The sequence below is a fragment of the Mirounga angustirostris genome, unplaced genomic scaffold (assembly GCF_029215605.1).
Source record: "Mirounga angustirostris isolate CCGP_5_RB_7025 unplaced genomic scaffold, mMirAng1.0.hap1 SCAF_2, whole genome shotgun sequence".
Classification (NCBI taxonomy): domain Eukaryota; kingdom Metazoa; phylum Chordata; class Mammalia; order Carnivora; family Phocidae; genus Mirounga; species Mirounga angustirostris.
Window position 1 is genome coordinate 123084611 of NW_026991710.1, and position 16370 is coordinate 123100980.

Sequence of the window (16370 nt, forward strand, 5' to 3'; positions counted from 1 at the left end):
GATAGTATTTTCTGTATGGAACTGTCTACCAAGTAAATAGAGAATATTATTTATTTTTCAAACATACAAAGAATATTTATAAAAATTGGCCATGTACTGGCCATACTAGAAATTTTATAAACTGATATCATGTATGGCATATTTACTGAGCACAGGTAAAGATTCATCTCCAATCCTACATCCCTCCTCCCCCCCCCAACAAAAACACACAAAAAAATTCATCTGCAAATTTACAAATATATTTCTAATGTATTCACTGCCTAAAGGGAAAACCACCGTAGAAATGTTCATATATGTAGAATTGAAACAAAATAAAAACACTAAATATCAAATCCTGGGGGAAAAATCATCATGGTGTTCAAAAAGAAATTTATAATTTAAATGTACTTGTTAAAATACAAAAGCACAGAAACAAGTGAAGAAGCTAGCTTTCAACTCAGAGCAAGAAAAAAAATCTTAACAAAATGAACAACATGAAGTCAAATAAAAGACAGAAAGGGAAATACTAAAGGTAAAGGCATAAAATAATATAGAACAAAAAAGCTGACCCATAAAATAAAAGAATGGTTACATGATAAGACAAATAAATCTTGGCAAGTATAATCAAGAAAAATAAATATAGGTAAGTCACCAAAATTGTGCCAGGAATGAAAAAGGTAATATAGCTTCTAATTATAATTATAGTAATGGCTAATTTTTATTGTATGCTTAGAATGGACCAATGTTCTCAATATTTTACATCTTTTTAAACTTTACAATATTTATATGAGATAGGTATTATTATTATTATCATCATCTCCATTTTACGGATGAGGAAACTATGGCACAAAGAGGCTTTATTTTTTTCTTTTTATACAGAAGGGGAGGGTCAGAAGGAGATTCTTTTTATTTTTAATATTTTATTTATTCATTTGAAAGGGTGAGAGACAGAGAGAGCACAAGCAGGGGGGAGAGGCAGAGGGAGAAGGAGAAGCTGACTTCCTGCTGAGCTGGAAGCTGGACATGGGGCTCCATCCCAGGACATGGAGATCATGATCTGAGCCGAAGGCAGACAATTAACAGACTGAGCCACCCAGGCGCCCCAGAGAGAGATTTTTTTGGGGGGGTTCCAAAGGATTAGAAAGAATGTGTTACTGTATTTATTTAGTCCTTTCTTTTTTTTCTGCACTTTTTTAAAATTTTATTACCTTATGTTAATCACCATACATTACATCATTAGTTTTTGATGTGGTGTTCCATGATTCATTGTTTGCATATAACACCCAGTGCTCAATTTAGTACATGCCCTCCTTAATACCCATCACCAGGCTAACCCATCCCCCCACACCCCTCCCCTCTAGAACCTTCAGTTTGTTTCTCAGAGTCCATATTCTCTCATGGTTCATCTCCCCCTCCGATATCCCCCCCCTTCATTTTTCCCTTCCTGCTATCTTCTTCTTCTTCTTTTTTAAACATATAATAAACAAAATCACAAGGTATACAAAGAAACAGGAAAATATCCCATTCAGGGGGACTAAAATATAAACCAACTGAAACTGTCCCTAAGAAAGACCAGATGATACAGAAAAAGTATTTGACAAAGTTCAATACCATCATGATAAAAACACCTAACAAATAAAAATAGAAGGAAACTACCTCAACATAATAAAAGCCATATATGAAAAACCCACAGCAAACACAATACTCAATTATCAAAGACTGAAAACTACCCTCTTAGATCAGGAATAAGGCAAAGATACCCAATTTTATCACATCTATTCAACATAGTACTGGAAGTCCTAGCCAGAGCAATTAGACAAGAAAAAGAAGTAAAAGGCATCCAAATTGGAAGGAAAGAAGTAAAATGATCTGTTTCTAGTGTTGCAGAAACCCTATTTAGAAAAACCTGAAATTCCACAAAAAAAGCTGCTAGAACTAATAAATTTAGCAAATTAGCAGAATACAAGGTCAACACACAAAATTCAGTAGATACCCATACACTAACAATAAATAATCTGAAAGGGAAATTAAGAAAACAACTTCACTTACAATAGCAACAATATACAAAATAAAATACTTAGGCATTAACTAAGGAGATGAAAGATTTGTACAATGAAAACTGTAAAATATTGTTGAAAAAAGTTAAAGAAGACATATCTAAATGGAAAGACAGACATATAAACCAATGGAATAGAGTCAGAAACAAATCTTCACATGCATGGCCAGATGATTTTTGATAAGGATGCCAAGACTATTCAATGAAGAAAGGACACTTTTCAACAATTGATGGTCAGAAAACAAGATATTCACGTGCAAAAGAATGAGATTAAACCCTTACCTAACACTGTATACATAAATTAAAATGGATCAAAGACCTAAACATAAGAGCTAAATCTATAAAACGTTTAGAAGAAAACTTAGGGCAAAAGTCTTACGACATCGGCTTTGGCAATTATTTCTTGGATGTGACACAAAAGGTACAGGCAATAAAAGACAAAAGAGACAAACAGGACTTCATGAAAATTAAAAACCTTTGTTATCAAAAGACACTATAAATAGTGAAAAGGCAACCTATGAAATAGAAGAAAATAATTGCAAGTCATATATCTGATAAGGGATTAATATCCACAATATATAGACAACTCCTGAAAGTTCATAATGAAAAACAACTCAATTCAAAAATGGTCAAAAGACTCAAAGACATTTCTCCAAAGAAGATATCCAAATGACCAATAAGCACATGGAAAGATCTCAACATCACTGATCATTAAGGAAATGGAAGTCAAAACCACAATGAGATACCACCTCATACTTAGTATGATGGCTACTATGATAAAAGCAGAAAAAAATAAATGTTGGTGAATATGTGACAAAATTGGAACCCCTGTATGTTGTCAGTGGGAATGTAAAATGGTACAGCCACTCTTGTGGCAGAATGGTGGTTCCTAAAAAAATTTAAAATAAAATTACAAATTATTTGGAAACTCCACTTTTGGGTTTATAATCAAAAGTATTGCAAACAGGGTCTCGAAGAGATATCTGTACACCTATGTTCATAGCAGCATTTTATAGCTAAAACATGGGAGCAACCCAAGTGTCCAACAATGGATGAAATGGTAAGTGAAATATGGCCTATACATACAATGGATTATTATTCAGCCTTAAAAAGGAAGGAAATTCTTATGGATAAACCTTGAGGAAATTGTGCAAAGTGAAATAAGCCAGTCACAAAAAGATAACTGCTGAATGATTTTACTTACATGAAGTATTTATACGAGGGGTCAAAATAATAGAGACAGAAAATAGCACAGTGGTTCCAAGGAGCTGAGGGGTGAGGTATTGTTTATTGGCTGTAGAGCTTCAGTTTTGCAAGATGAAAAGAATTCTGGGGATAGATGGTGGTGATGGTTGCACAACAGTATGAATGTATTTAATGCCATGAACTGTACACTTAAAAACAGTTAAAATGGGGGATGCCTGGGTGGCTCATCCCACTGACAGTTCTGACTGATTCAACCCCTGTGGTACCTGGGTGTTTATCTCCTTTTATCACTCTGTTTCTTGTTCCTGAAAGAGCAATTTCCCAGATGATTTCCAAATAGAGAAGGGCCATTGTGCACTTTCAGGTTTATAAGCTATTATTGGAAGAGCCACGTTCTCTGGCTATATTCCTTATTTTAATTTTTTTTTTTTTTAAAGATTTTATTTATTTGACAGAGAGAGACAGCGAGAGAGGAAACACAAGCAAGGGGAGTGGGAGAGGGAGAAGCAGGGTACCCGCTGAGCAGAGAGCCCAATATGGGGCTCGATGCCAGGACCCTGGGATCATGACCTGAGCCGAAGGCAGATGCTTAACCGACTGAACCACCCAGGCACCACTATATTCCTTATTTTAAAGCAATCTTATCATAATAATGGTAAGTTTAAGTGATTTGTAGAAATGTTTTAAGTGTTTGGAATAGCTTAGCAGACTATACAAATTGTGTTGCTTGGTACAGCATAAGTTAGTTTATGAAAAATTTACTGTAAGCTGAAATTTAAAAAAAATTTCTCTTCTTTGTTGGCATTACTAAGTTTGAAATGTATCTTATTAAAAACTCTGAACATGATGAAAATGATACGTAGTAAAAAGCAAAATATGTGACTGTACATATTTATAGAAAAGTGATAAATTAATATTAATACCTAAATCAACACATAAAGTTAATGTGAAATATTTAGGTTATTTATATTCATTAATAAATGCTTTAAAAGCAAAAAAAATCAATGACAGTTAAACAGCTAAAGCGAGGGTTGTCTATATGTGCTTCATACAGAGAATCTCATTTAACTTTCATAAGAATTTCCTGTTATTATTGTGCTTTTGAAATAGTTATGGAAATCAGATATTAGAGAAATCAGGTAACCTGAATAAGATTACACAGGTATTAAGCAGCAAAACCAAATTTCCAACTGAGGAAGAAATTGGCTCCCATAACAGCCAGAGCGGCAATGTCATGATTCCTATGCTTTTGCCTTACACAGAATTTTTTTTAAGTCCAATAGAGCTGCTAAGTTTAAACACCATATATGAAAATAATATTTTAAAGCAAGCTTTTAAAGGACATAAAGACGTAAGTAACCAAGAAATTGGCATTTCTGTGTTCTGTTGACATTTGAAATCTTTCCTCCTTTTTTATTTATTTAGACTTAGTTTTGATGAAAACCTGAGATCCTTTTTGCTAGGAAAGAATTTTTTTTAAAGTTCCTTCCAACTACATTTTTTAAATTCCAAAATTTTAAACCATATTCATATCAATATTCTTTTTTTAAAAAAATTATGGTCAAAAAAAAGTCTTTTCTTTCCTAGTTTCACATCCTAGAGATCTGCTGTGGAAGACAACACTAGAATTTAAATAAGTAAGTAAATAAATGAAAATAAATAAAAAGGAAAGGTACCCCCCTCCTCTCTTCCTATCACTATTCTTTGCTATTGCTTAATTTTTTTGTATTCGTGAGAAGGTAAGGAATAATCACCTCTCCGTTTCAGAACATCAAAATCCTGTCTCTCTTCCTCAAGTCAGGAAGACCTTGAAACGCAGTCTGCTACCCAGAAGGAAAGAGGGGCAGCTTCCTTTCCCTCTCTTCCCTGCCTGTTTCTCTTAGTCAGGCAAGCATTTATTCGGCAATTGTCCATTTCAGAAAGTTAATCTGCAACACTCCATATAGAATTTCACTTATTACTTTACAAGAGAGCAAAATGTGTTGAAGAGAAAACAAAATGATTTCACAAAATTATTTAAAAGTAAACAAGATCAATGAAGCAGAGGAACAGCACACCAGAAGGAACCTAAATTCCCATAGGGTTATTGTGAAATATATCCTGAATAAACGTCTTCACCCCCTTATATATACTCTGATTACCTGGCCACTGTACAGATCCAGGTGCTAAATTTGCTTGTAACAAGAGTATCTGTGGTTCCTAAAGGCACCTCTGGAAGACAATTTTGAAATAAACTCAAGATGAAAACTTACATTGGCAAAATGTTTTAACTGCCTAAGTATAAATCAGTTCAAAATAAGGAAGGGGAGAAAGGCTTTAAAAGACATGAAAATAAATGGCTCTTTGTTTCTTTACAACCCAAACTTGTTGAATATGGTAACTGACAGTTCTAATTGCCACTGTGCTGACAAAGTGATGCTTCGCACCCTTCAGCTGATGATGCCGAAAGGTGCTCTGCAAGAAAGCAGTATCTTAAGATGCACACAGTTTTGAACTAAATCTACTCTTCCACATAATAGAACGTGATATCTGAAGCAGAAAATAATACCGAGCAGATTAGCATTCTCTGTCCCTTGATGATTTTGTTTATTTGTATCCTCATATACATAGCTGAAGCTATAAAAACTGCCCCTCAGAAATTTTTATTTGAATCTACAAATGATACTTTCATTACTTAGCTACTCAAAGCAATTACAATATGATAATAAGAGATACTTTCAATCCTTTTAAAAAACACTATATTCTGACAATATAAGACAATAAAAAACAAAGTACAAAACCACAGCAAGATCTTCTTTAGTTGTCAAAAGTCAGTCAAATACTATCGATGAACTATTTGAAGATTTATCTAAGAAAGTCAAATGGTCAGTGTCAATTATATTTTATGTGAGTACAAAATGTGGGGGGAAATGTACCTAGTAGGCACTCAAATAACCCAGTCACTTAAAAAGTAATGAAGAAAACTGAAATTCTTTTGTAAATGTAGGTAATAAAAAACCCAGAAGCCCTTTGCTTTTGAACTACTTTACCCATTCCAAAGTAAAATGATCCCCCATCAATGGATTTGGCCATTCCGGGAACAACTACTCTAGCTTGTCCTGCTCAATTACTCATTTAAATTTTATACCCGTACTTGTGTACATAAAACACCTTAAGCTGCTTTGATTCAATATTCAAACCGGTCACCTACAACACGGACCTGAAAATATTGTAACCAAAGAATAGTCACAGCAAGAAACCTATTTCATGGTGTCAATCTGACGTTTACGCATTCATTCATTTAACTTGCAGGTGTTGATCTCTGACCACGTGCCAGGGCACACAGGGACATGCTTCTGTTCCTGTGCAGATCCATTCTGCTGGGGATGAAGACAGTCGACTTACAGATGCCCAGTGCAAGAGGGGGGACAAGTTATAGCAGAAATAGAGCCAGATGATTTGGCTGAGAGTAAGCAGAGGTGGGGTGAGGGCTACTGGATTATGAGGTCAGGGAATGGCAGACTGAAGAGGTCACATTCAAGGTGACTGACACCTGCAGGACAAGAAAGTGTCAGCAATAAGGCCACAATGAGAGGAGTGAGTGGTGGGGAAAATGCGAGATAAAGTCAGAGAGGTCAGGAAAGTCCAAATCATGCACAGTAAAGTCCAAACCATGATAAGCCTTGGAGTTTATCATAACAACAATGTGGAAAGCTCTCAGAGGGTTTTAAGCAGGTGAGTGTCATGATCTAATTTTTTTCAAAAGATGACTCTGGAGGCTGAATTTTGGCAGAATTAGAGGGGATATGAGAAGAGCAGTTGGGAAACTCAAGTGATTTTGGCAAGGGATGACGGTGGCTATGCAATGAAGAGAAGTAGATGAACACAGGATATATTTAGGAGTTATATCTGATAGGACATAGTGATGGATTAGATGGGGGAGGATGGTGAAGTCAGGGTGCAACTCAAGGCTGCCTTGGTGCCATTTACTGAGCTGAGGAAAGACTGTGGGGAATTATTTGGTAGGGGAGGTGAGGGAAAATAGGGGTAAATCAAGAGTCCAGTTTGTGGCCAGATTAATTTTAGAATGTCTATTAAGTACCCAAGTAGGTATGTAAAGGAGGCAGTTGGATATAAAAATTGGGAGCTCAATGGACAGCTCAGGGCTGGATTTATAAATGTGACAGTCATCAGGGTATTGCAGTACTTAAGACTGGATCCACGGAGAGTGCTGCTGGAATAGAGGCCCTAAGACTCAGTCCTAGGACAACTCACCATTGAGAGTTTGAAAAGAGAACTTTTCGAAGGAGAGTCTGAAAGGAGACTAAGGTGGCAGAGTCAGAGTCTGGAAGAAAACCACAGGACATGGCATCCTGGAAGCCACAAGTACAGAGTGACCAATGAGAGAGTGCTCAACTCTATCAAATGTTGTGAAGACATCAAGTAAGATGAGGACAGAAACGTGATCACTATATGTGGTAAAAATGGAGGACGTTGGTCACTCTAAACAGAGAGATTTCTGTGACTTCTGGGGCCCGACACCTATTTAGAGTCCATTGATGCAAGAATGGGTGCAAATACTGAGACAGTGCTTCTGGTTGCTATGAAGGGTAGAGGAAAATGGGAGAGAACCTGGGGGGGGGGCAGTGTGTGGGGCAGATAAGAAGTCAAGGGAAATACTAAAGGAGATATGAATGCTAGTGAGATTGGTCCAGTGGAGAGGGCAAAGAATGATGTAGAAGAAGAATATGTTTAAATGCAGGAGAAAGTCTTGGAACAAGTAAGAGGGGATGGTACCCAGAGCACAAACATCATCCTTAGATTAGAATAGGAACTCTTCACCAATTATGATAGAAGGAAAGTCACAGATTGTGAGTTTACATATAAGTAAATTGGTGTATTTTGGGTTAGATGATGAGGGGTTTGGGGACTAGACAGAGAGCACATACATATTATGAGATAGCAAAGCTAGTGGGTATCAATTATATAATGAATATATATATAACCATCTTACCATCTTAAGAATAAAGCAGTATATAGAGAGACTTAAAGATATATCTTAGATATTGATTCTGTCTGGTTGAAAATTTGATTCATCAATTTATCCCGCTTTTATACTGAGGATCTGTGAAGTACTAGTTTGGTAACTTTATAATGCCACCAAACAGAAAGCCAAACTCAAAATCTGTCTTCCATGGCAGGTTTCATCCTACCACCTTAGTTTTCTCTGATTTCCTCTAGACTCCGAGGCTACACTTCACAATACAATCAGCACTCATTCATTCCATATTTGTTTCCTGTTCGTAAATCTTATTGTCTCAAATTGAGACAAGGATGGGGTCAAATATTACGATAAGATATCACTGTCTCTCCCACTGTGAAAAACCTAGTATTACATATAAAGTAGGCACTTAAATGCTTGCTGACCAATTTATCTTTTTAGAGTTGACTAATAAAAAGTTTTACATAGCAATTCCTTGGTTAACAGAATATGCATAATTCCTCATGGCACCTGCTAAGTACTGCCAAGAGTGCTGAAATTATTCATCAGTTTCTCCTTTACATGCTATTCAATTAGTTTGTCTGTGGCAAAGTCTAGAATATATATCAATCAAAAGCAGAAGAGTGAGCTAAGTACAAGCTATCTTCCTATTAAGGTTTGCATCCACTATCCTAGCTTTGGTCTAAAAAAGTACTCAGCTGCAGGAAACTTTAAGGAGAATGCAATTGTAAGGCTGGAGAATTACCTGGTGCTACTTGTTTTCTGTAGCATATTATGGATTTAAAATCAGTTTGGTAATATCCTTAAAGAAAAAAATATTAAGAGAACACTCATCAGCAAAACCTATTTTGCATTGCTTTAGATCAAAGTTTTCTTCAATGCAAACTGAAAATTTAGCAGATTTTAAGTGCTGTATATGAATTTCTAGCTTGTTAAAATATGTGAAGCCTAAGTTTAATTCCAAATTTAATTCCTAATTGTTAAGCCAATTACAGATATTTGGATATTATTATATTTAAATCAGAATGAAAATATCACTTATATATTTTTTCTTTTAAGTAATTGTATTATCAAACAATATTAACCTTTAACTTTATCCAACAGGTTACCATGGAAAGTTAATAAATTAACAATCAGAACAGCATTTAACCAAAGCTCCCAGATACTACACATGGCAGTCAATAGTGTTCCAAGGAAGACAGTGATTACAGGTATTGTAAAATTTTGTCACTCTATAAAATAAAGTAGGTACTGACAGAATGAACTATTCCATTTTTCCATGTTATATGCAAATTGACAAAGATAATATCTAATAAAATGAAACATATCAAGAGACTTGGAATTTTAGACTCTATGAAAAACCATACCAAAAATATTAAGAAAACTCTTTCAGTGGACTCCCATAGCACTAGACAATACTAATTGAGAGGATGTTTTAAAAACACTTATTGCATAAAATAGTTTAATTGAATCATTTAATGAGTTCCATAAGATGCATCTGTATTTATAATATTTCTGTTTTTCAATGCCTGCATCTAAAGATCTGATGATAACATGGTCACCAACTCTATAGCTAAGAAATATTAAATCTGTTTAGCTATTATTTTAGGTTTTTATTCATTTCTCACTAACCTACACAGATTTTTATAGTTTTTACTTAAACCACAAATTAGTTTCTAACTGATAAAATGGCAAAGTTTATATTGTTCATTGATAAAATAAATCCAGACAATTTAGAATTATTTAAAAAAGCAACCGATAAACTATGATCCAGTCATTCTTTTTTGTGGGTTTTGGAGGGGGGAGGAACATACTTTAGTACAGAATTTTTGTTTTAAATCATGAGGAAAAAAAGATAGGATCTTTCTCTAAAAACTTTTTTCTCCCCCATGGAGGCAATACACCTTAAAATGGAAGTCAGTAAGCAATTAATGGCACAGACTTAACTAAAGTATTGCAAATGTGATGGTATAATATCTTGGTAAATATGAGAATTTTGAAAGCCATAAAGTTAAAGACTTTGATATGTGTAAGTTCAATAGACATGACTTATCACTATTTAATATGAGCTTTAATTTTTAAATGCCATGTTCCAATGAAAAAGTGTACTGCACAGGAAAATTGAAATTTCAATAAAGAATCCAGACAAAAGAAACAAACTTTATATTAAAGTACCTTTAAGAGGTTATACTTACGCAGCAACCTCCTCTTTTGACAATCCTTTGAAATTCACCTCCAGGTAATGATCTATGTCATCTTTTTCTTTGATCAACTGAGACCTAAATGAAATGGAAAGAAATAATAAAGCACTGCTTTATCAAGTTGAAAAGCTCCCAAACATATAAAATGCCACCAGGAGAAGAGAAATATTTAAGGTATAATACCATATATAATAAATGTTCTACAATAGCTACAGAGATAGGTTGTTGATTAGTAATTTCCAAATTTTCATTTTCTTGAATGTTAAGAGATAAGGAAGAATCTTAAACTCAGTGTGCAAACAAATAAAACACCAACATATTAAAATAATCAGCATTCTTAAGAAAAATGGAGTTTTCTCCTCAAAGCTTATAAGCTCTTCCATTTTGCTCATGTTGCTTCACATTATAACTTTGCAATACAGAAGTCATACTCTGTTTGGCCCAGGATTTTGAACTGAGAACACCTGCTTGATACAAACATACAAAATATATTTGTTCCAAACATTACCAAATTTTGCTCTGAAATGTTGTTTGAGTGGGTTTTTTAGTCACACACAAAATTCAAGTTATTACTAAAAAAGTGATTTTAAAAAGACTTTACTGAGAAATCTATTACACTGGTAGTGTATTTATTCTCCACCCTCCCTTGCACCTTTAAAAAATAAGCATACCACTAACATCTCCTAACAATGGGAGTATGGGACTAAACAAGCATCTGTTTTTATTCAGAAACTAATGGAAAATCTTGATATAAAACTTTGTCCTAAATGGTTATGAAAAAAGTGGGTTTTTTCCCCCAAAAATTAATATAAGGAATAGTGTTCTTTAAAATCCATATTATTTTAGGGATGTGAGACTGGGCTGCATTTTTGCTGGTGTTGAAAAGAAAATGGAATCTCAAGCATTATAAAAGGCAGAAAGAACAAGTTTTTCAGACTTTGTAAATACTCCACATTATTCAAAAGTAAAATTGAAAATAAGAATATTTGTATATCCTGAATTATGCATGTATTAAAAAAATCTGTTTTTCAAATTTTTTGAGAAGAAACTTTTATGCTGTTATAAGGGAACCTCCATGTTGTTTTAACTGTATGCATTTATTTTGGTCCAGGGACTTTGGTCTTTCCCAGAAATACTAAGAATAAAGTATGATCCTTCTCAAAACAAAATAGTCTCATAATACTTTGATCATTATGCCTTGTCTGAAGTGAAAATTTTGTATATAAAGAAAATAAACCTACATATGCAAATTATTTATATCAATAAATAATATATGCATCACTATAACTCAATAAAACCATAAATGGCAATTTCTTTTTTTTTTTTAAGATTTTATTTATTTATTCATGAGAGACAGAGCGAGAGAGAAAGGCAGAGGGAGAAGCAGGCTCCCAAGGAGCAGGGAGCCCGATGCAGGACTCGATCCCAGGACCCTGAGATCATGACCTGAGCCGAAGGCAGAAGCTTAACCATCTGAGCCACCCAGGCGCCCCTTAAATGGCAATTTCTAAGTAAAATAATCCTCATTAATACTTATGACAAAATACACTGTTCTCTTCTATAGTTTCCGGGCGGCAACTCCAGGACCTCAGCAGCTGTTTAGTGTAGCAGTGGAGTGATGATGAATTTTTAGCTCCAGGATCATTTCAGTACCTAAACCTGGCCTGCCAACTTACCCTAGTAGTGAGACCGTGTCCTCCTTCCTCCAAAACAGAAATTAGCACTCTAGACCTTGTGGATTAGAAGCTGTACACCTTTCATTTCTAAAGCCTCTGCTTTCAATTCTCCACTAATGTTTTTAAAAGGAAATATATCTCCAAAGTTTTATAGGACCATGATATAATTAGAATAGGTAATAAAACAATCAAATGAGTACTAGCTTGCTAAATAAATAAATTCTTTATATCTGAATGAGGTTCATTGATCCTTTGGAAATAGCAAATTTGAATATTCTGAATATAACAATATACTCTTGTCTTTGAACAATTTTGTTTTCTGAGATGTGCTATTGACATTTCTTACTGCAAGAAATTCATTCTGTAGGAAAAGAAATGAAAACCAGGGTCACGTACCTTGGAATTGTGCCAGGGGAACATGGCAGCTTCTGTCTGGCTAAAGATGTAAGCTTTGGGCGTGTCATGGGCAGCGGGGGCAGGGTGGTCATTCTAGACTACAAAAAAAAAATAGAAACAGTATTTTAAAGAATGAATTTTTCAAAGAATCCTTTAAGACATTATTAGAGATCCACAGTCTGTCATCTGAGCTGAGAATACCTGTGTATAGAGCTATAGCTCTATTATTCAGGAATGATACTTAGTGAGTGGCTTCTGCAGGTTGCTTCTCGTTACTTTCTTCTACCATCTGCCTTTTGGCCAATTTATTACTTGTCTGCATCTCTACCACCAAATGGATAAGGAAAAAATCTGATAAATGAATTGAAGATTCAGATGATCAGGAGCTTTGGTATGAATTTTGTTAACGGACATGGTTGCAATTAAAGAGTGAACATTATTAGGACAGCTTTGGACTTCAAATGCTCATGCTTTGCTTTCCTGTTACAATCAATAATTGAAAACTGCTCATACTTTGCTATTTTCTAAAAACTTGCTTCCTCACAAATAAAGGCTTTTCCTTAGCAGTGATGGATGCTGAGACTGATTCTCAACAAGCAGACAGCTGCCCCAAGAGACACAGAGAGAGCTACCATAGTGTAACAAATCACTTCAAAATATAGAGATCCAGAAAAGATTGTTTAAAACAACAATCATTTTATTATCTTTCACACTTTTTGCGGGTCAGGAATTAGGACAGGGTACAAGAGGATGGCTTTTCTCTATACCATGATGACTGAGCCTCTTCTGGGAGACTCAGAAGATTGGGGGTAACTCAATGGTGGGGGGGCCAGGAATCATGTGTAAGTGTCTTATCTCATATCTGATAGTCAATACTATTAGCTGGGAACTTAACTGGGCTGTTTGCTAGAACATTACATGTGGCTACCCATATGGCTTGGGCTTCCTCACAGCATGGCCGCCTCAGCTTTCTCATGTGGCAGCTCAGTGCTCCAAAGGCAAATATGCCAAAGAAAAGCCAGGTGGAAACTATCTCCACTTTCAGAGTCTAGCCCTGGAAGTTACATAGCATCCCTTCTACTGTGATAAAAAATCTGTTCATAGTCAAGGCTAATGAACATCGATTCACCTACTGATGGGAGAGCATCAACTTCACATTGTAGGAAGAGAATATGGGATGGGGGATATTGTTGTGGCCATCTTGAGGAAATGCAATGTGTCACATTGGGGAAGGTAACTGTGCAATAATGAAGGTGGGTCTATAAAATCAAATTATCTAGGGGAATTGGTTAAGCATCTGTCTTCAGCTCGGATCATGGTCCTGGGGTCCTGGGATCGAGCCCCACGTCGGGCTCCCTCCTCTGTGGGAAGTCTGCTTCTCCCACTGCCTCTGCTCTTCCCCTCTGTTCCTGCTCTCTCTCTTACTCTCTCAGATAAATAAATAAAATCTTATAAAAAATAAAAATAAAATAATCTAAAATTTACCTTAAATAGGAAGAAGTGTGGACATGTCTGTCACATGCTGCAAGGGCTTTCAGATACAAAAGAAAGAACACTTCTACTGTTAGAGAGGCATCAAAAAGGCCAGAGCCTCTTGATTCCACCACCATGTCCACCAGGTTTGACCTCTACCCTTAGCCTCACCAAGCAACTGAAAGGTTTATTTTAGGTTTTAAATCACTTACTTCCAATGTTTACTACCTGTGTGACTCAGGGCAAAGCACTATCAACCTGGGCCTTGAATATATTTAACAGATATTTATTGAAATACTACTTGGTGCCAGGTCCTGGTCTAGGTGCTGAAGATACAGCAGTGAACAAAAAGATGACAATCTCTGATCTCAGAAAATTTACATTACAGGGTTGGATGTGGGGGAAAGACAGATAACACACAAATATGCAAAATATATACAATGTCAGATGATGATAAGATCTACAGTAAAAAATAAAATTACCCAAATGCTCACCAGTAGTGAAGGCATAAATAAGAGCAGAATGAGATAAAGTCAAAGAAGTTAAAGAAAAATTTGGGAGTATTCCAGTGGTGTAGGGTCTTGAAGATAACGGTAAAAACTGATTTTTACTCTGATAAAGCTAAGAATCCACTGGAGGATTTTGAGCATGGGAGTGACATGACCTAACTTGTGCCTTGACAAGTTCACCCTGGTTTCTCTTTTGAGCTTAGACTGTAGGGGAAGGAGGGCAGACAGCAGAGAGGCCAGCTGGGAGGTTGTTACGAAATCTGAGTGAAAGAGGATGGTTGCTTAGATAGAGGTGGAGGTGGACAGGTGTGGTCAGGCCTGAGGTTGAGCCAGCTATGGACAGCCAAGGTACCATATTCCTCTACCAGGCCATGAGGGAGGGGTGTGGAAGAACAATAAGACTCAGGGGAAAACCTTTTGAAATCCAGCATAGAAACAGGCCATCTTGTGTTTCCAAATAAAAGATTATTATGAAAATAATTTTTTACATAATTAAAGAGAAAATGCTAATGCAGATCAGTGTCATGTTTTACACACCATGGAATCCTAATATTACCCAGATTATCAGGGCATGATATGATCCATGAAACAATGTCCACTTATTTTTATATAGTTATAGCTTTAAAGCACAGTCTGAACAGCAAATGTTAGTCCTCTCCTACTTTGTAACTTCATAATATAGTGACTTCTTTTGTAACTTAAAAAAAAATCTGTTTTTCTAATCAGATGTCATATTAACTAGTTGAGTTACCTGGAAACCAGAACTTACTAAATGACAACTTTATGCAGAACACATGGTAAGAAGTTACAGAAACGTAAAGATAGATCTCACATACAGGCTTGAAAGGATACCAAAGGCTCTCCCAAACCCACCTCCCATGAGCCTATTTCAGAGAAGCTATGAAGAGTCTATATTCCAGAGTCCTCTGATGTTACAGAGTAAATCTGGGCCATCTCAGTTCTTAACCTCATCTGTCTATCCCTACTGGATTTCTAAACGGATGAAAGAAAACAATGACTATGTTTGCTTCAGTTGGCACATTTCATCCTCTATAAATTAAGACTGTTGGGAGAGCCCCACTTTGCTTACCAAGGGCATTGTGGCAGAGGTGATCTCTACATAATTACAAGGGCCCTTGAAAGGTTTACCAAGGAGCTTCAAAATGAGGACACAGTACTTGTAATTTCTCTAAGTACTAGAAGGACAGAGCTGCTTGTAGACAGAAAGAGGGACCAAACCCCAGAGCTCGATCCAGCCAACAAGGTGTGTAAAAGCACCCCCACAAGTTGGGCTACCGGTATGTGATGTAAAATGTATGCTTTTTGATGTTAACTTGGGTTAGACAATTTTTGCTAGAAAATATAAGCATCTAATGAAATCAAATGCAAATGGAGAGAAACATGTCTTCTTTGTCACACACATGAACTGTGATTTTTTTCAATATCTGAGTCGTTTCCTACCATTAAAGTTTCAGCTGCCAGTTCCTTCATTTTGCTCTCCTCTGATCTGAGAACATTAGCAGCAGGAGCACCTTTACTCTTAAATTTAGTTTAATGTAAGTATTGCAAGCCCTCCTGGCAAGCCTCAAGGCACAAACTCCGAATGGGGGGTGGTCAGAACTGAATGATAAAGTGGAAAAAAAGTTATTAACTGAATGTTGGAATAAATAGCTCTCAACCAATCTATGTTGGAAAGTTTAAGCTCAGAGTTAGGGTAGAAGTTGAGCAGGCTCCCTCCCTGCTTTAAACCACACATCCTACCTTGCTTATGCCTGCTGGGAAAAGGGATTTTGTCTTTCACAACTGATACATGGCCACCTAAAGGTATTTTGTTTTTACACAATAGGTAATGTGTGAACTGAATTTTATGGCACATAATATTTGAAATGCATC

At 35.9% G+C, this 16370-nt stretch overlaps 1 protein-coding gene across 1 annotated transcript in view; it reads right to left on the reverse strand.

Annotated features, from left to right (window-relative positions):
- TTC29 (tetratricopeptide repeat domain 29) overlaps nucleotides 1-16370 on the reverse strand; it is a 240207-nt gene that overhangs the window by 222383 nt on the left and 1454 nt on the right. Inside the window, exons 2-3 of the mRNA XM_064583312.1 lie at nucleotides 12496-12593; nucleotides 10418-10501 (exon numbers count right to left, since the gene is read on the reverse strand). Coding sequence (XP_064439382.1) covers nucleotides 10418-10501; nucleotides 12496-12587 — 176 coding nt within the window. The 5' untranslated portion in view covers nucleotides 12588-12593. The remainder of the gene's footprint in view (nucleotides 1-10417; nucleotides 10502-12495; nucleotides 12594-16370) is intronic.